The sequence below is a fragment of the Cherax quadricarinatus genome, chromosome 5, assembly GCF_038502225.1.
Source record: "Cherax quadricarinatus isolate ZL_2023a chromosome 5, ASM3850222v1, whole genome shotgun sequence".
NCBI classification, from domain to species: domain Eukaryota; kingdom Metazoa; phylum Arthropoda; class Malacostraca; order Decapoda; family Parastacidae; genus Cherax; species Cherax quadricarinatus.
This window is the reverse complement of record NC_091296.1, coordinates 57,671,592-57,691,635: the sequence shown is the minus strand read 5'-3', so window position 1 is coordinate 57,691,635 and position 20,044 is coordinate 57,671,592. Positions and strand designations below refer to the sequence as shown.

The 20,044-nt window shown below is 39.5% G+C and overlaps 1 protein-coding gene across 2 annotated transcripts in view; it reads right to left on the bottom strand.

The window, feature by feature from the left end:
• LOC128685056 (metalloreductase STEAP4) overlaps positions 1 to 20,044 on the bottom strand; it is a 192,906-nt gene that overhangs the window by 142,422 nt on the left and 30,440 nt on the right. For both annotated transcript variants that reach the window (XM_053771511.2, XM_053771512.2), the window contains exon 2: positions 19,293 to 19,382. In XM_053771511.2, the coding sequence (XP_053627486.1) occupies positions 19,293 to 19,381 (89 nt within the window). In that variant the 5' untranslated portion in view covers position 19,382. The remainder of the gene's footprint in view (positions 1 to 19,292; positions 19,383 to 20,044) is intronic.

Genomic DNA, 20,044 nt, shown 5'->3' with positions numbered 1-20,044 from the left:
CGTGATTTACGGGACCACCGTAATAAAGTGGTAAAATTAGTGAATAATGGTAGGACCGGTGGTGACTGGTGCAACGCCATGGAGAGTGTCCAGGGGAAAATACCCCTGATTTAATCATCACTCATCGGTCTCAGATCTTAATGGAGTGACCTCTAATGTGCATAATAATTATGAGACATTAAATTGTCGTGTGAATTGTAATGTAATCGCTGATAATAACACTAAGTTAAGAGAATGTGTGAAGTGAAATAAGTCGCCTTGCTCCGAATGAACACGTGTAGTCCTCGTGGTTCCCGTCCCGAGGATAGTGAAGTTTTTATGGAGTCCCGACTTCTAAACCGGGACAAACCAACGGATACCTCGTCCTGCTGGAATAAGAACCGTGTTGGTGTAGCAGGACATCGAAATGAGATAGTGAATGGAGGAAATAAGGAGCATCAATCACCCACAGTTAAGTAACCCTTCTAGTTATAGCAGACTGATACTGGCCAGTTAGGTATGTTGTAATTGGATAGGTTGGGGGTGATCCAGCTACATCAAGTGACCACCAGAGAATATCTGGTAAGTGGTGGTATTATATACAAGTGTTTTTTCCTTGATGGATATATACATGTGCAACCTAATCCCCCCCTTCATTCACTTAAACTAATATAATCTATACAGTCCGCAATTAATTAGTAGCGCCGCACTTGTGGGTGCTATCCAATTCATACTGGTCTCGGATAGACATGGATAAGATTGTGAGGTCGAAGGAACCACCTGCAGGGACCAGGGGTGGTTAAGTTTTCTCACATGTCTACACGGGGTGACTACGGTAAACAATATGGTTGTTGTCTCCCAATGAGATTACTTGTATGTATATAATGTTGAGGTGCATACAGGTAACTCCCTATAAAATTTTCCATAGTGTGTATATTGAGAGGTGTGTATATTGAGAGGTGTGTATATTGAGAGGTGTGTATAATGAGAGGTGTGTATATTGAGAGGTGTGTATAATGAGAGGTGTGTATATTGAGAGAAGTGTATATTGAGAGGTGTGTATATTGAGAGGTGTGTATATTGAGAGGTGTGTATATTGAGAGAAGTGTATATTGAGAGGTGTGTATATTGAGAGAAGTGTATATTGAGAGAAGTGTATATTGAGAGGTGTGTATATTGAGAGAAGTGTATATTGAGAGAAGTGTATATTGAGAGGTGTGTATATTGAGAGAAGTGTATATTGAGAGGTGTGTATATTGAGAGAAGTGTATATTGAGAGAAGTGTATATTGAGAGAAGTGTATATTGAGAGGTGTGTATATTGAGAGAAGTGTATATTGAGAGAAGTGTATATTGAGAGAAGTGTATATTGAGAGAAGTGTATATTGAGAGGTGTGTATATTGAGAGAAGTGTATATTGAGAGGTGTGTATATTGAGAGGTGTGTATATTGAGAGAAGTGTATATTGAGAGGTGTGTATATTGAGAGGTGTGTATATTGAGAGAAGTGTATATTGAGAGGTGTGTATATTGAGAGAAGTGTATATTGAGAGAAGTGTATATTGAGAGAAGTGTATATTGAGAGAAGTGTATATTGAGAGAAGTGTATATTGAGAGAAGTGTATATTGAGAGAAGTGTATATTGAGAGAAGTGTATATTGAGAGAAGTGTATATTGAGAGAAGTGTATATTGAGAGGTGTGTATATTGAGAGGTGTGTATATTGAGAGGTGTGTATATTGAGAGAACTGTATATTGAGAGAAGTGTATATTGAGAGAAGTGTATATTGAGAGGCGTGTATATTGAGAGGTGTGTATATTGAGAGAAGTGTATATTGAGAGAAGTGTATATTGAGAGAAGTGTATATTGAGAGGTGTGTATATTGAGAGGTGTGTATATTGAGAGGTGTGTATATTGAGAGGTGTGTATATTGAGAGGTGTGTATATTGAGAGAAGTGTATATTGAGAGGTGTGTATATTGAGAGAAGTGTATATTGAGAGAAGTGTATATTGAGAGGTGTGTATATTGAGAGAAGTGTATATTGAGAGAAGTGTATATTGAGAGAAGTGTATATTGAGAGGTGTGTATATTGAGAGGTGTGTATATTGAGAGAAGTGTATATTGAGAGAAGTGTATATTGAGAGAAGTGTATATTGAGAGGTGTGTATATTGAGAGGTGTGTATATTGAGAGAAGTGTATATTGAGAGGTGTGTATATTGAGAGGTGTGTATATTGAGAGGTGTGTATATTGAGAGAAGTGTATATTGAGAGGTGTGTATATTGAGAGAAGTGTATATTGAGAGAAGTGTATATTGAGAGGTGTGTATATTGAGAGAAGTGTATATTGAGAGAAGTGTATATTGAGAGGTGTGTATATTGAGAGAAGTGTATATTGAGAGGTGTGTATATTGAGAGAAGTGTATATTGAGAGAAGTGTATATTGAGAGAAGTGTATATTGAGAGGTGTGTATATTGAGAGAAGTGTATATTGAGAGAAGTGTATATTGAGAGAAGTGTATATTGAGAGGTGTGTATATTGAGAGAAGTGTATATTGAGAGGTGTGTATATTGAGAGGTGTGTATATTGAGAGAAGTGTATATTGAGAGGTGTGTATATTGAGAGGTGTGTATATTGAGAGAAGTGTATATTGAGAGGTGTGTATATTGAGAGAAGTGTATATTGAGAGAAGTGTATATTGAGAGAAGTGTATATTGAGAGAAGTGTATATTGAGAGAAGTGTATATTGAGAGGTGTGTATATTGAGAGGTGTGTATATTGAGAGGTGTGTATATTGAGAGAAGTGTATATTGAGAGAAGTGTATATTGAGAGAAGTGTATATTGAGAGGTGTGTATATTGAGAGGTGTGTATATTGAGAGAAGTGTATATTGAGAGAAGTGTATATTGAGAGAAGTGTATATTGAGAGGTGTGTATATTGAGAGGTGTGTATATTGAGAGGTGTGTATATTGAGAGGTGTGTATATTGAGAGGTGTGTATATTGAGAGAAGTGTATATTGAGAGGTGTGTATATTGAGAGAAGTGTATATTGAGAGAAGTGTATATTGAGAGGTGTGTATATTGAGAGAAGTGTATATTGAGAGAAGTGTATATTGAGAGAAGTGTATATTGAGAGGTGTGTATATTGAGAGGTGTGTATATTGAGAGAAGTGTATATTGAGAGAAGTGTATATTGAGAGAAGTGTATATTGAGAGGTGTGTATATTGAGAGGTGTGTATATTGAGAGAAGTGTATATTGAGAGGTGTGTATATTGAGAGGTGTGTATATTGAGAGGTGTGTATATTGAGAGAAGTGTATATTGAGAGGTGTGTATATTGAGAGAAGTGTATATTGAGAGAAGTGTATATTGAGAGGTGTGTATATTGAGAGGTGTGTATATTGAGAGGTGTGTATATTGAGAGAAGTGTATATTGAGAGGTGTGTATATTGAGAGAAGTGTATATTGAGAGAAGTGTATATTGAGAGGTGTGTATATTGAGAGAAGTGTATATTGAGAGAAGTGTATATTGAGAGGTGTGTATATTGAGAGAAGTGTATATTGAGAGGTGTGTATATTGAGAGAAGTGTATATTGAGAGAAGTGTATATTGAGAGAAGTGTATATTGAGAGGTGTGTATATTGAGAGAAGTGTATATTGAGAGAAGTGTATATTGAGAGAAGTGTATATTGAGAGAAGTGTATATTGAGAGGTGTGTATATTGAGAGAAGTGTATATTGAGAGGTGTGTATATTGAGAGGTGTGTATATTGAGAGAAGTGTATATTGAGAGGTGTGTATATTGAGAGGTGTGTATATTGAGAGAAGTGTATATTGAGAGGTGTGTATATTGAGAGAAGTGTATATTGAGAGAAGTGTATATTGAGAGAAGTGTATATTGAGAGAAGTGTATATTGAGAGAAGTGTATATTGAGAGGTGTGTATATTGAGAGGTGTGTATATTGAGAGGTGTGTATATTGAGAGAAGTGTATATTGAGAGAAGTGTATATTGAGAGAAGTGTATATTGAGAGGTGTGTATATTGAGAGGTGTGTATATTGAGAGAAGTGTATATTGAGAGAAGTGTATATTGAGAGAAGTGTATATTGAGAGGTGTGTATATTGAGAGGTGTGTATATTGAGAGAAGTGTATATTGAGAGGTGTGTATATTGAGAGGTGTGTATATTGAGAGGTGTGTATATTGAGAGAAGTGTATATTGAGAGGTGTGTATATTGAGAGAAGTGTATATTGAGAGAAGTGTATATTGAGAGGTGTGTATATTGAGAGGTGTGTATATTGAGAGGTGTGTATATTGAGAGAAGTGTATATTGAGAGAAGTGTATATTGAGAGGTGTGTATATTGAGAGAAGTGTATATTGAGAGGTGTGTATATTGAGAGAAGTGTATATTGAGAGGTGTGTATATTGAGAGAAGTGTATATTGAGAGGTGTGTATATTGAGAGGTGTGTATATTGAGAGGTGTGTATATTGAGAGGTGTGTATATTGAGAGGTGTGTATATTGAGAGAAGTGTATATTGAGAGGTGTGTATATTGAGAGAAGTGTATATTGAGAGGTGTGTATATTGAGAGGTGTGTATATTGAGAGAAGTGTATATTGAGAGGTGTGTATATTGAGAGAAGTGTATATTGAGAGGTGTGTATATTGAGAGGTGTGTATATTGAGAGAAGTGTATATTGAGAGGTGTGTATATTGAGAGAAGTGTATATTGAGAGGTGTGTATATTGAGAGGTGTGTATATTGAGAGAAGTGTATATTGAGAGGTGTGTATATTGAGAGAAGTGTATATTGAGAGGTGTGTATATTGAGAGGTGTGTATATTGAGAGAAGTGTATATTGAGAGAAGTGTATATTGAGAGGTGTGTATATTGAGAGAAGTGTATATTGAGAGGTGTGTATATTGAGAGAAGTGTATATTGAGAGGTGTGTATATTGAGAGAAGTGTATATTGAGAGGTGTGTATATTGAGAGAAGTGTATATTGAGAGGTGTGTATATTGAGAGGTGTGTATATTGAGAGGTGTGTATATTGAGAGAAGTGTATATTGAGAGGTGTGTATATTGAGAGGTGTGTATATTGAGAGAAGTGTATATTGAGAGGTGTGTATATTGAGAGGTGTGTATATTGAGAGAAGTGTATATTGAGAGGTGTGTATATTGAGAGGTGTGTATATTGAGAGAAGTGTATATTGAGAGAAGTGTATATTGAGAGAAGTGTATATTGAGAGAAGTGTATATTGAGAGAAGTGTATATTGAGAGAAGTGTATATTGAGAGAAGTGTATATTGAGAGAAGTGTATATTGAGAGAAGTGTATATTGAGAGAAGTGTATATTGAGAGAAGTGTATATTGAGAGAAGTGTATATTGAGAGAAGTGTATATTGAGAGAAGTGTATATTGAGAGAAGTGTATATTGAGAGAAGTGTATATTGAGAGAAGTGTATATTGAGAGAAGTGTATATTGAGAGAAGTGTATATTGAGAGGTGTGTATATTGAGAGGTGTGTATATTGAGAGGTGTGTATATTGAGAGAAGTGTATATTGAGAGAAGTGTATATTGAGAGAAGTTTATATTGAGAGGTGTGTATATTGAGAGGTGTGTATATTGAGAGGTGTGTATATTGAGAGAAGTGTATATTGAGAGAAGTGTATATTGAGAGAAGTGTATATTGAGAGGTGTGTATATTGAGAGGTGTGTATATTGAGAGAAGTGTATATTGAGAGGTGTGTATATTGAGAGAAGTGTATATTGAGAGGTGTGTATATTGAGAGGTGTGTATATTGAGAGGTGTGTATATTGAGAGGTGTGTATATTGAGAGGTGTGTATATTGAGAGGTGTGTATCTCTAAGTGTATATACACTTAAGAGTTGAATCCCTGCTTTGGAAATTTATTCTTGACTGGTGGTAAGCATGTAGCCAATAGACTTTAAACCCGATTAACCAGCCAACCTACACCACCAGCTGCCGTCTTTGTCTAGTAACTAGTTCTCTCTAGGAGCGTTAGAATGACAGCTTCCGAATTAGACATGATAAGTAAATCCTTCTAAGGTGCTGCGTGACCCACATAGGTTCAGAGCTTCACCAGTATAATAACAATGGATCACAGGCGCTCCCCCTCTTCTCCACATTTTAAGTCGTTCGAAAAAAAAAATGTATGCTTGAGATAATACGATATGTCCCTCACTGATAAAACTGACTCATCTTTTTTTATTAAGTTTCGTTAATTTCGGGTAATTACGGATATAAAGAATATTATAAATTAACCTATCCAAACCAAGCCTATTCTAACCAAATCTAACCTAACCTAAAGTAACCTAACCTAACCTAACCTAACCTAAAGTAACCTAACCTAACCTAACCTAACCTAAAGTAACCTAACCTAACCTAACCTAACCTAACCTAACCTAACCTAAAGTAACCTAACCCAGTCTAACCTACCCTAATCGACATTAACGAATATGAATATTTCCGAACCATTTTGATCGCAAAGACATTCGTAAAGTACCTCACACTATAAATAAATAACAATTTGTGTCTTGAGGGGTTGTGAGATTATTGAGAGTGCTCGACTCACAATCAAAAAGTCACGGGTTAGATTCCTAGGCTCCCTGTGTGTTAGCCAGCTGCTGTAGCCTAGATTTTGAGATTAAAAAAAAAAAAGTTTTTGAAATGAGTGAGAAACTTCAGTCCTGCTGTGAGTCATATCCTGTAACATATCCTGGGAGTATCAACTCCGTCACTGATGAATAAAATACAAGAGGAGCACTTTAGTTTAACAGCACTTATTATGCACCCTAAACCCGTCCTGTGGGTGGCAGCAAATACACTGCAAAGGTACAATGTGGTTCCAAGGACTAGGCACCTATGTAATAATGATCACTAAGCAAGTTACAATGCTGGTGGGAGATGCAGTATGAAGTTACTGTATGATGCGATCGCATTATGTTGCAATTCTGTATCTTTTTCCAAGTTACAATGGTAATGAACTACTGCATTGCTACTGTAACCTGTTGAACTAGAATTATATGGGTGCTCAGTCCCTGGAACACTTGGGCATATTTACTGCCGAAATGTTTCGTTGGCATAGCAGGTTTCTTTAGTCGAATACAGAGGCGACCATAATTCAAGAGACAGTGGAGGTGGAGAGGTAATTTTAAAGTGTTTAGTCCCCTTAGCCTTGATAGAAGGTATTCAGTCCCTTAGCCTTGACTGAACATGTTCAATCCTTTAGTTTTGATTCAAAGTGTTCAGTCTCTTAGCCCTGACTGAGAATGTTCAGTCCTTTAATAATATTAATAATAATAATAGTAATAATAATAATAATAATAATCTTTATTTCTAGAAGTATATGATACAACTTATACAGACCATAGCTGACATCAGTGACATACTATATAAAAAAAAATTGTTATGCAGAGCATTTCGGGCAAATTAGGTTAATTTTGTCCTCACTATGCGACCCACACCAGTCAGCCAACACCCAGGTACTTATTTATTGCTAGGTGAACAGAGACAGCAATTGTCTTAAGGAAACACACCCAGTGTTTCAACCCGTACCGAGGATCGAACCACGGATCTCAATGTATGAGCTGAGCGAGCTACCGATCGAACTACGGAACACCTTAGCCTTGATTGAGGATGTTCAGTGTCTCAGCCTGAAGAAAGAGGTATGAGGCTGGAGACATACTGTGGCTAATTTAAGGGTAAACAATTAATATGGGTTATGACAGCCGGGTCACCATCTGGAAAAGACCAGGGCCGGGACAAGACCGGCGAACTTACTACAGTACAGGGTTTTGACACCCATTCTTTAACTGTTATATTTTTTTTCGAGATGCCTAGGAGAGGCGCGCGACATCTGAAGTGTGACCAGCAGCGCTTGGCAGATAATTTTTTCCCGGTTATAAATAAAAAGAGCCTCAGTAACCCTTGATCATCCCTTCACCGGGTGACGCCAGACACTTAACACTCAACATTCACTTCAAGTTTTCAACCACAGCTCTGACACAACCAATGTTACATTCGTTGTACCTTAGGGGATACAGTGAACAATTCTACAGAGGAAAACGATCTAATACATGGTGCATTTGGACTTCTGGAAAGTGTCAAGTGGTAACTTCTGGCGTGCGCTGCTTATAAGCAATAGTAACTAGTACTCTGAAAGTAGTCCAAGCGTATGAATACGTTGTCATTATGTGACTAAAAGAGGCAAAACATGGTAACAGAGGTAAAAGAGGCAACAAAACATGTAACAAGAGAGAAGCACCATGGTAATTACTAACAAGAGATGGAACGGAGCAATCAGATATGTTAGCAGGTAGAACAGACAAGCAAACATGGTAAAATGATAAAAGAAAAGGTAACTAAACATTGAAACACAAAGATAGAACAGCAGATAAAACAGGATTTAGTATGTGACCTTTAAATTATATTATTATAATATTTGTAGAAGAGTGCTACAAGGCTCTATCTTGAGGCCGCCTCTGTCTGTTATACACAGCACTGGTATTACTGAAAACTCAGTCCACATCATTATATATACTGACATCCATATGCGGAAGATACAACGATTTATTGAGGTGATACAGCAAAGAGCACTTTACTTCCATGTACAACTGACTTAAGGAACTTAACAAATTCGTCAAGAGACTGACAGATACTTCTCACTATAAATCCTTTCAAGAAAGGAAGGAGGGAGGGGAGGGGGTTGTGCTTTGTCAGTGAAGAGCATTTGATTCAAGGAATTGGAACTACCCACCCCTTCCTGGAATATAACAAGCTCTTTATAGGTCACTCCTCGAGCGCTGTGTGACCCCTGTGGTTTAACAATGCCTCTTAGATATTAAACTGAAAATAATTCTTGGCTACAAAATAGAAAACAAAAATCGGATTAACATACTTCTATACTGACAACGAAAAACCTCACAGGAATGAGCCATGAAAAACAAAAAAGTTTCTAGGCTCTTCCTACATTATCATTTAATACAAGGCTAAAGAAGTGGTCATACATCTTTAGTAGTATCATGTTCAGCTCCACCTTGATACTTGTTGAAGCTTGACGACCACACCTACATGGATTACATCAATGCAATATTTTGAACACGACTACGAAAATCCACCCGGAAGTGAGGTGACTAACCAAGACTCTTACTAAGACAGACAATTATCTCACCAACACAGCTGTGCTGAGTGCTCTTTACCGCTATTGTTTTTATCAGTGGTTTGTGAATATAAAAAAAGTATTGCACTGAGACTAGGAATAAAACTATAGCAGTGAAGCCTCCAACTTTTGTTAATGTCAAATTTATCTCTTGTGGTTGACTCTAGGTTTCGATTAGTGGGATTATCTCTGCATATTGAAGACTGAGTCATAATTAGTGTTACTTAAGTCTTCAGTGTGATGTACTGACGCACGTTTGCATTTTTCTACGGCTGATCTCACTCATAAACTGAGCAAAACTGGTTACATTAAACCTTACCACCACAAATATTCATTGTGAAACATATAAAGAACATTTTTCCGGGATTATATTCACCGAGAGTTGTATATACACTGAAAGACTATTTTAATGACCATCGATAGTCTTTATTTCCCATTGCTCAACCAACCAGTTATTATACATGAAGTAACTGCCACCTCGTCACTCACTCCAGTTTAGATTTTTTTGAGAATATGTTGATAATAATAATCCAGCTATTTAATCGCCGTATTAAACAGACAATATGTAATCATTCTTTCTCAAAGTAAAAAAAAAAAGAAACTATGGAAGCCAAACTCAATGCTGCTCAAAATTTAACAAGAAAAAAAAACCACATGAAGGAAAATTTCTGGGACCCTTCACACACACACATAGGTTTTCCCATCTCTTTAAATACTCAGCACAAGACAAGGGCTTCCATTCCACTCTCTAATTAATGGCCCAGCAACACAGGGGCTTCCTGTTCACTTCCCGGCCATGATGGATATAACAAGCAAACTACATTAAGAAATCTACCAGAAACTGGTAAATGTTATTTTTCTTTACTGTTTCCGGCGTAAGTGGCAGGTTTGACTCACTGAGTCTGACTCATGACGGTTTCTACCATTCTGGTTCTCTGTGATCATACTCTAAACACTATGTACTGACCTTAATTTATAAAAAGTAAAGGAGACAATTAACTATCTTACATTTTTTTAAAACCTCATTGTCAGGGAAGTCACTGAGAGCATTGTAGTTAGTGGCAGTACACGTTAATAATAACATTAAAATGATCAGACACAGCCATCCCCCCAAACCCTAGGCAAGCCATAAACGAGGTGTCTTATTTAATGCATAAATGTTACTAAGTTCAGATGAGAATGACATACTTCCGCAAACAGGTTAAACCAAAATCTGTATTTTTGTCCAAGGTTTTGGTGTCAAAAGTAGCGTTAGCTGTACATAGCAAGCTAACACTTCCGTCCAGTTATGATGAACTTCTTGTCCGGTTCATAAGTTAGTTATGTAGCATTGTCAACATATGTCGATGCAATATAAAATACATAGCATAGTGTAATTGATTTTAACTGATATACATAGTGTCCCAAAAATATGTATACACACTATCACTCCATAACTCTGTGACTAGTTTAGAACGTTGTAAGCAAGGGATGTCAGGCCAATGATGATACTTTTTAAATCACTTGTTCTCTCTAGGCTGGAATATTGCTGTACATCTCCGTTCAAAGCAGGTGAAACTGCAGATCTAGGAAGTGTGCAGAGATCCTTTACTGCACGTATAAGTTCTGTCAAGCACCTTAACTACTGGGAACAGTTGGAAGCACTTGACTTGTACTCACTGAAGCGCAGGCGAGAGAGAGATATATCATAATCACATAATCATACTTGGAAAATCCTAGAAGGAATGGTCCCGAATCTGCACACACAAATCACTCTCTACGAAAGTAAAAGGCTGGGCAGGTGATGCAAAATACCCCAGTGAAAAGTAGGGTGCCATTGGTACACTAAGAGAAAACACCATAATTGTCCGGGGCCCAAGACTGTTCAACAACTTCCCACCATACATAAGGGGAATTACCAATAGGCCCCTGACTGCCTTCAAAAGGGAGCTGGACAGATACTTAAAGTCGGTGCCGGGTCAGCTGGGCTGTGGTTCGTACGTTGGACTACGTGCGGCCAGCAGTAACAATCTGGTTGATGAGGCCCTGATCCACCGGGAGGCCTGGTCGTGGACCGGGCCGCGAAGCCGTTGATCACCGGAATACCCTCTAGGTAGACTCCAGATGTATATACCCTTGATTACGATGTCGGCTGGGCTATTTAAGTTAAAGCCTCTCGACTACGAAATGGTCAGTGAGGCTGAATATGTATAATAGTTGGGTCAGCAGGCTTGCTGACCCAACTATTGCACAACTATTACGTTCTGCCGTAGCTTCTAATAGCTTGGCAGATTATGGAGTTTAAACTCTTTTCCAGGCTGAGGGACTGACTACCTTAAAATAATTTCCACAAGATTTATGGACTGATCACAACATCATTACTTTTGAACTGCTTCTGTTGTCCCCTCTGTATTCGACTGAAGAAGCCTACTGTGCAGGCGAAACATTTCAGTAGTAAGATACCCAACCGTTACTCATCTACTTGTAGTCACCTAGTTGTGCTTTCAGGGGGTCAAGTCTGTCTCCTCACGAACGGTTATAAGAACATAAGAAAGGAGGAACACTGCAGCAGGCCTGTTGGCCCATACTAGGCAGGTCCTTTACAATTCATCCCACTAATTTTATCTTTCCCTCATAAACCCTTAGTGTACCTTCTGCTTCCGTAACTTATCTAGGTCATTCCTCTTTCTAACCACCCTTAAGGTAATTAAGTTCTTTTTCACATTCCTGCAATTCATTTGTGTTTTTATTTTTCATCTATGCCTCTCTTGTCCCTAGTTCATTCCTTTCAAACTGTTTCTGGTGGTCTGGTGGCTAAAGCTCCCGCTTCACACACGGAGGGCCCGGGTTCGATTCCCGGCGGGTGGAAACATTTCGACACGTTTCCTTACACCTATTGTCCTGTTCACCTAGCAGAAAATAGGTACCTGGGTGTTAGTCGACTGGTGTGGGTCGCATCCTGGGGGACAAGATTAAGGACCCCAATGGAAATAAGTTAGACAGTCCTCGATACGCACTGACTTTCTTGGGTTATCCTGGGTGGCTAACCCTCCGGGGTTAAAAATCCGAACGAAATCTTATCTTATCTTACCTTAACATCGTGTTCTCTCCCCTCGTTCATGTCTTCGTACAATGTAATTTCGTTCCTCCGGTTTTCCTTATTAGTCTTCATTGCTTGGATTTCATGGCTGGGACCTTGTGGTCAAGATCTCGTGACTGGGATCCTGTGGTTAACTCGTAGCTGGGACCGTATGGTCAAGACTTCACTGTTGGGACCCCTGTGTGTTTCACCTCGTGGCAATAATTTGCGGCCAGGTGCTTGTGGGTGTGGTGCTAGGACCTTGTGGGAACGACCTTGTGTCTATTAGTGAATATTTTGGAAAATTATGGAAGTTTAAAGGTCGTGGTAATGTGCAAGTGAGAAACTGGTATATGATGGTGTGGTTAAGTTTGGTGATGTGCTAGGTTACGAGGGATGATGGTTCAGAAATTTGGATGTGGTTATATTGTTTTCATAAATACATATAAACCGCCCTCCTGGGATGGGTATCATCGTATGATTGTGACCATGAATATGAGCATGCGACTGTGAGTTGATAAATATAAACTATTAATCAACAATTATCTTGTCACGCAACTTGGTACTGTCGTCACATTGACAACAGTACCAAGATATCCTCAATGAAGTTGGAATAAGATAGTATCTCCCATTCCTTCAGGTGCTGTATGATTCCTGGGATTTACCACTCCCTTCAATAAACGTAATAATGATAATAGCCACTTCAGTACAACGTAATTATACGCATGGAGGTCATAAGAGTGCAGTAGTACGAGGCAAACATGAAACACTGAGCGCAGGTCGTAGTACTGACCGCAGTGCAATTATAAACACTGGGAGGTCGTAATATTGACCGCAATTTAACGTATACACACACACACACACACACACACACACACACACACACACACACACACACACACACACACAAGTCGTAATATTGACCGCAGTGCGACATAGATCGTAATGTTAACTACAGCACCACGTAAACACAGAAGTCGTAATGTTGACTGCGGTGTGACATAAATAGAGGTCATAATATTGACCGCAGTTCGACGTAAGTTATTATAGCCCGCAGTACAACACAGGTCGTACTATTGGTCGCAGCATGACATAAACAGGTCGTAATATTGACCACAGTACTACGTAAACACAGGACGTAATATTGACCTAAGTGCGACTTACAAGCACACACAAAAGTCGTGACATTATCTTTAAATAACTGGAGAATCGTGTAAATAAATTATGACTCACCTAGAAATATTACGATATCAGAGAGAGAGAATTTTAGCTCTAATTCCTTTGATCAAGTACCCTTCACATGCATCAAGCCAATTAATTGAACCATAGACACTCGGTGTGGAAGGCGAGAGTTACCAACCAGGTGGGAGACTGTAGGTGACGTGAACCAAGTGGGAGACTGTAGGTGAAGTGATTCAGGTGGGAGACTGTAGGTGACGTGAACCAAGTGAGAGACTGTAGGTGAAGTGAGTCAGGTGGGAGACTGTAGGTGACGTGAACCAAGTGAGAGACTGTAGGTGAAGTGAGTCAGGTGGGAGACTGTAGGTGACGTGAACCAAGTGGGAGACTGTAGGTGAAGTGAGTCAGGTGGGAAACTGTAGGTGACGTGAACCAAGTGGGAGACTGTAGGTGACGTGAACCAAGTGGGAGACTGTAGGTGAAGTGAGTCAGGTGGGAGACTGTAGGTGACGGGAACCAAGTGGGAGACTGTAGGTGACGGGAACCAAGTGGGAGACTGTAGGTGACGTGAACCAAGTGGGAGACTGTAGGTGACGGGAACCAAGTGGGAGACTGTAGGTGATGTGAACCAAGTGGGAGACTGTAGGTGACGGGAACCAAGTGGGAGACTGTAGGTGACGGGAACCAAGTGGGAGACTGTAGGTGAAGTGAGTCAGGTGAGACACTACAAGGTGTTACTGGGGCCACAAAATCTTAAGCTTTATTGAGTCCAGCTTCTTGTTAGCCCGGGAAACAAATATTGCCCAAATCTGGGCTGGAATGGAACAAGAAACAAAAATTTCTTCCAAAAACAGAAACGTGAAAAATAAGTTCCTAACTGCGCCACCTGTACACTTTGTCTAAACCTCGACATAGCCTTACACCTATCTGAGTCAACAACAAAATAAGCTTTTCTTTATCCTAGAAAGAGCTGATGTATGGCGCCGTGACGAATAATAATAATAATAATAATAATAACAATAATAAAATTAATAATCTTTACTTCTACAGTACAAAGTATACAGACCATAGCTGATATCAATGCCATACTACTATATAGAAAGCCTCTTGTTATGCACAGCATTCCGGACAAATTAGGTCAATTTTGTACCAGGATGTGACCCACACCAGTCGACTAACACCCACGTACCTATTTAACTGCTAGGTGAACATAGACAGCAGGTGTTTTAAGGAAACACTTTCCACCCTTACCGGGAGTCGACCCCGTGACCTCAGTGTGTGAGCTGAGTGCGCTACCAACCGAGCTACGGGAGACCTGGTTGCTCAGAGCAAACACCAAGGGGGAAGAAAACACGGACATATTCACTGATGCAGAAATACATAGATTGACGTGGTCTTTGCTGAGCCAAAAGAAATAAATTAATAGTTGGGCACGTGAAGATACGATCTCTGGAACACAGGGAATAATCTGTAAGGTTATATTGAGTAAGTCCAGCGTTGCTGAGTCTTGCTGCTATGGCTACCTAACATCCCCTCCTGATCAAGACATAATCATATCAAAATAAATTGTTTCTTAAATTGGAGGTAATATAAATTGCTAAACACAGTAACGAAAGAATAAAATTCCTTTGCGAGCCGGATATGGCCTACCGGCCGTGTTTATGTCCACCTCTGGACTGCTAAGCTAAGAATCTTTCGTAACTCAAAGTTTAACTATTTTTGGAAGTGCTATGCTGCCGGAAAAAAGCTCTTTAATTTATGTGCTTCATGCTGAGTGTTAAAATCCATGTGGGGAATTCAGCACAAGGAGTCGGGAGAGGTTCCAACCTGACACTGTTCCTGGTCCGGCCTCTGACCAGGCAAGCTGTTGGTATTAACCCGTGACATAATATTAAGAATCTCTCTTATTATAATATATACAAAAAGCGCTGAACCCGTGTATATGGGGCTTGGAAAGCTCTAAGGAACCGTGTTAATGTTAAATACAAAAGGACATTTGGACATAATGGAATGCTTAGCCAAAGGCGACCACGTGGGTGATTGCGCACACCAGTCCTCATTTGACTTCAAATGAACGTAAACAAAAGAAACGAGTTGCGGGACTAGCTTTTATTGGGTGAACTTTTGGCTCTGTGTAAAGATTTATCGTGTTTCGCTCTATGTAGAGCTTTATCAAATTACGTAGAATATCAAGTTAGTTTTCGTTATGTGTAGAGTCTAATCAAGTCACGTTTCTCTGTGTAGCACTTCATCAAGTCTTGTCTCGTTCTCTGTAGAGCTGTACCAAATCATGTTTCACTCTGTGTAGAGCTTCATCGCGTCTTGTTCCTGTGTAAAGGTCCATCAGGTAATGTTTATCTTGTGTTTAGAGCAGTATCAAGTCATGTTTCACTGTTTCAAGCTTCATCGCGTCTTGTTTCGTTGTGCAGAGCTGTATTAAATAATATTTCGCTCTGTGTAGAGCTTTACCTTATGATGGAAGTTCTACACAGCGAAACGTTGTCCCAAACAGAGCTTATTTAGGCAACGCACGCTTTCTTCCCTCTTATGGGCAGGACGTGGTTATGGATCCAAGACTCAACATAATTCTAGCGATGTCCAAAACACCGCAGTTACCCCTTGGAAAGACGCACTCCAGAGCCTCTCAAGTCATCAGTCAGAAATGTGAAGGAGCTTCAGTAACGGGACCTGTTGAAATCCACCTTTGATTATTATTTTATGTTACGTGAAGCGGCAAACCATTGTGGGTCGTTCAGGGCAAGGATGGGTCGAACCTCTGTCTGCTTCTCGGGTAACAGATACGGTATCCAATTATCCTTATGGACTAGGTTGGGTTGATAAAAGTTAGAATCGAGTCTTATAAAATATGTGTGGAAAATTACATTTATCTGGATGTAACTCATAATGTACATACCAGTAAATGATAACAAAAATAATTATTATTTATCAAAGTTACATAGACAAGTAGGAATTTGGGACACCTAGGTCGCAAAAATGTCCCCCTTCGATACCTACAACTGTCATATCCACAAGTTGCTCTAGACCTATTAATTACAAATGAAATATGTATCACCAGGAATTCTGGTAAATATATATTTGTGGACTGTATATTAAAATTAATAAATGATTATATATATATACACATTTGTATAACAGAAGGAGAATATATCTTAATATCACTCACGAATTTGACTGGAGATTAATGTGTATCATACTCAAAAACCTCATTCTAACCAAATTTATGAAGATAATGCTGGCCAGAATTGTAACACAAATTTAGATAGCTTATCTGAGGTTCCTGGAGCTGTCTTGTCCAGTCGTCTGATATCTCAAGTTATGCAGGAATGAACATCCAACAATCTCGGCTCCTATTTGAGAGGTGTCAGCCCAGTTTAATCTCTAGAGTGACGAAAATTCTTCCGATTATTCACTAACGTTTCTTGTCCAATTCAAACAACAATGGCGAGTCCCGTATGTGCAGGCGCAGGGCTTCCCATTTTCGATAACAATTTTTATTAAATACAATATGTTTTAATTTACATACAAATACACTATTTACGGAAAATATACTATTTTCCACAATATGAGTCATTATTATTATTATTATTATTATTATTATTATTATTATTATTATTATTATTATATTTGTAAGAAAACGCTAAATCCACTAGGGTCATACAAATTCAATTTCGCTGTCGAAGTTAATTTATTGTGCACCGTATATCCATCCTGTGAATGGTAGTACAGAAGCATATGGATGCACAAAAGGCCTAGGAACTAGGTGGCTAAAGTTCTCACTTCACACACGGAGGGCCCGGGTTCGATTCCCGGCGGGTGGAAACATTTGGACACGTTTCCCTACACCTATTGTCTTGTTCACCTAGCAGCAAATAGGTACTTAGGTGTTAGTCGACTGGTGTGGGTCGCATCCTGGGGGACAAGATTGAGGACTCCAATGGAAATAAGTTAGACAGTCCTCGGTGACGCACTGACTTTCTTGGGTTATCCTGGGTGGCTAACCTTCCGGGGTTAAAAATCCGAAGAAAATCTTATCACTGTTGTTTTTCTGTTGCAAGCAAATATAGGATATTTACTTAATGTGTTTGGCACCTTTTTTTCATTAATAAAATATCTTGGCATATAAAATGCAAAACGGAGTGGAACAAACTCCCAGGTAGCTTTATTGAGGCAAGAACTTTGGATAACTTCTAATATAGGTTGGACATTAAAAGAGACCCACAACGAGCACACAATAACCCCCAAACTCTGGGAGTCACTGTGACCCCCCACTCTGAGGGGTCATTCTGGGCTCCAGAGTGACCCCCAGTTACATTCCTCAAGGTTTCCGCGAGGCGCCATGTCCTCGTTTACCGGAAGTGACCCATCATCCATGACCTGCGACTCCCGCCCATAATTCCCAACACTTCTCTGTTACCGGCAAAATTGAGCAGTTATTATTAAAGTTCTTCCATTGTTAAGACGGTGCGGGAGGTCTGAGGTGAATTTTGGCAAATTATATATATATATATATATATATATATATATATATATATATATATATATATATTTTATATTTTATTTTATTATCACACCGGCCGATTCCCACCAAGGCAGGGTGGCCCGAAAAAGAAAAACTTTCACCATCATTCACTCCATCACTGTCTTGCCAGAAGGGTGCTTTACACTACAGTTTTTAAACTGCAACATTAACACCCCTCCTTCAGAGTGCAGGCACTGTACTTCCCATCTCCAGGACTCAAGTCCGGCCTGCCGGTTTCCCTGAATCCCTTCATAAATGTTACTTTGCTCACACTCTAACAGCACGTCAAGTATTAAAAACCATTTGTCTCCATTCACTCCTGTCAAACACGCTCACGCATGCCTGCTGGAAGTCCAAGCCCCTCGCACACAAAACCTCCTTTACCCCCTCCCTCCATATATATATATATATATATATATATATATATATATATATATATATATATGTGTGTGTGTGTGTGTGTGTGTGTGTGTGCTTAATTCGCAAACAGGCGAAATTATTTAGAATTATTTACAAACATTATCTCTACGTCCACAGCAGGACTCGAACCTGCTAACTCTGTATCAGAGTACCACTCCATGTGGCAGGATTTGATTAAATAACTTTGAAAACAAGCCTGGTGTCCCGGGACATGGGAAAACATCGTCTAGCTCCGGCTAAGCGCCCCTTCTTATCTGGGGTCTGGCTCGGAGTACTGTGTACTCTGATTACAGTTTGCAGGTTCGAGTCCTGCTGTGGACGTAGAGATAATGTATATATATATATATATATATATATATATATATATATATATATATATATATATATATATATATATATATATATATATCAGGGGAGTCAGAATCCCCTGACGTGATTTCGAACCCTGCCGACTGCGATCTTTCACTGAGTATACCTCCGCTTGATTGATGCAGAATGTAATTAAAAATTTCTTGATCCAGCTGACAAAAGAAGCAGGAAGGAGGTGCAGACGAACCAGTACGGCTGGATCTGGTCTTTAGTCTCAGCGAATTGGACACAGAAAAAAAAAGTTGACTGGAGAGCCACAAGGAGCCAGTGATGATGCTCTTTGTAGTATCTGGTTCAAAGAGGACTAGAGAGAATGATGGAAGGTCAGTTTACACGAGAGAAGACTACGAGGGAGTGAGAACTTTCTTGTATGAAAGGTAAATGGAAGAGTGGGGGAGAGGGAGGAAAGTCATTCCATGATATGACGGAAGAACTAAGAATATACCAAGAGGTCATAAGATTCATACCACCCAGCAGCAACGGCAAAGGTAAAATCTATTGGAGAGGTCATGGTTCAACAGAAGGTGCAAAGAGGTGACAGCAAGCAGGGTTAATGTGTGGGTTACCTGTGGTTGTGATGGTGTTTGATATGGTCGTCATGAACCTTGCGGCTAGTGAACCACACACGTCCATTTCTCTGGCTAGAGGCCGACATCCTGAAAGATAGACAAGAGTTTATTTGATATCTGTATTCGTCATACACATCCTATGGGCGTTAGTCACCCCATACCCATATTGTGAGCGGTAGTCACCCCATACCCATACTCTGGGCGGTAGTCACCCCATACCCATACGATGACGCACTGACTTTCTTGGGTTATCCTGGGTGGCTAACCCTCCGGGGTTAAAAATCCGAACGAAACCTTATCTTATCTTGTCTTACTCATACTAAAGTCAGTACCTGACCAGCCAGGCTGTGTTTCGTACGTCGGGCTGCGTGCGGCCAACAGTAACAGCCTGGTTGATCAGGCCCTGATCCACCATGAGGCCTGGTCACAGACCGGGCCGCAGGAGCCGTTGACCCCCAAAACCCTCTCCAGGTATCTCTAGGTATACTGTGGGTGGTAGTCACTTCATACCCATCCTAAGGGCGGCAGTTATACCATACCCATCCTTTGGGTGGTAGGTCACCCCATACCCATCCTCTGGAAATGGTATGTCAGATCTCACGTTCAAGGAACACAAAAAATTTATTATAGCAAATGAAAAATGATAGCTTGGATAACTAATACCTTCAAAACAAGGGATCCAAGACATTGACAATACTTTTCCGGTCACTCGTTTTCTTTAGGCTGGAATATTGCTGTGTACTAACGGC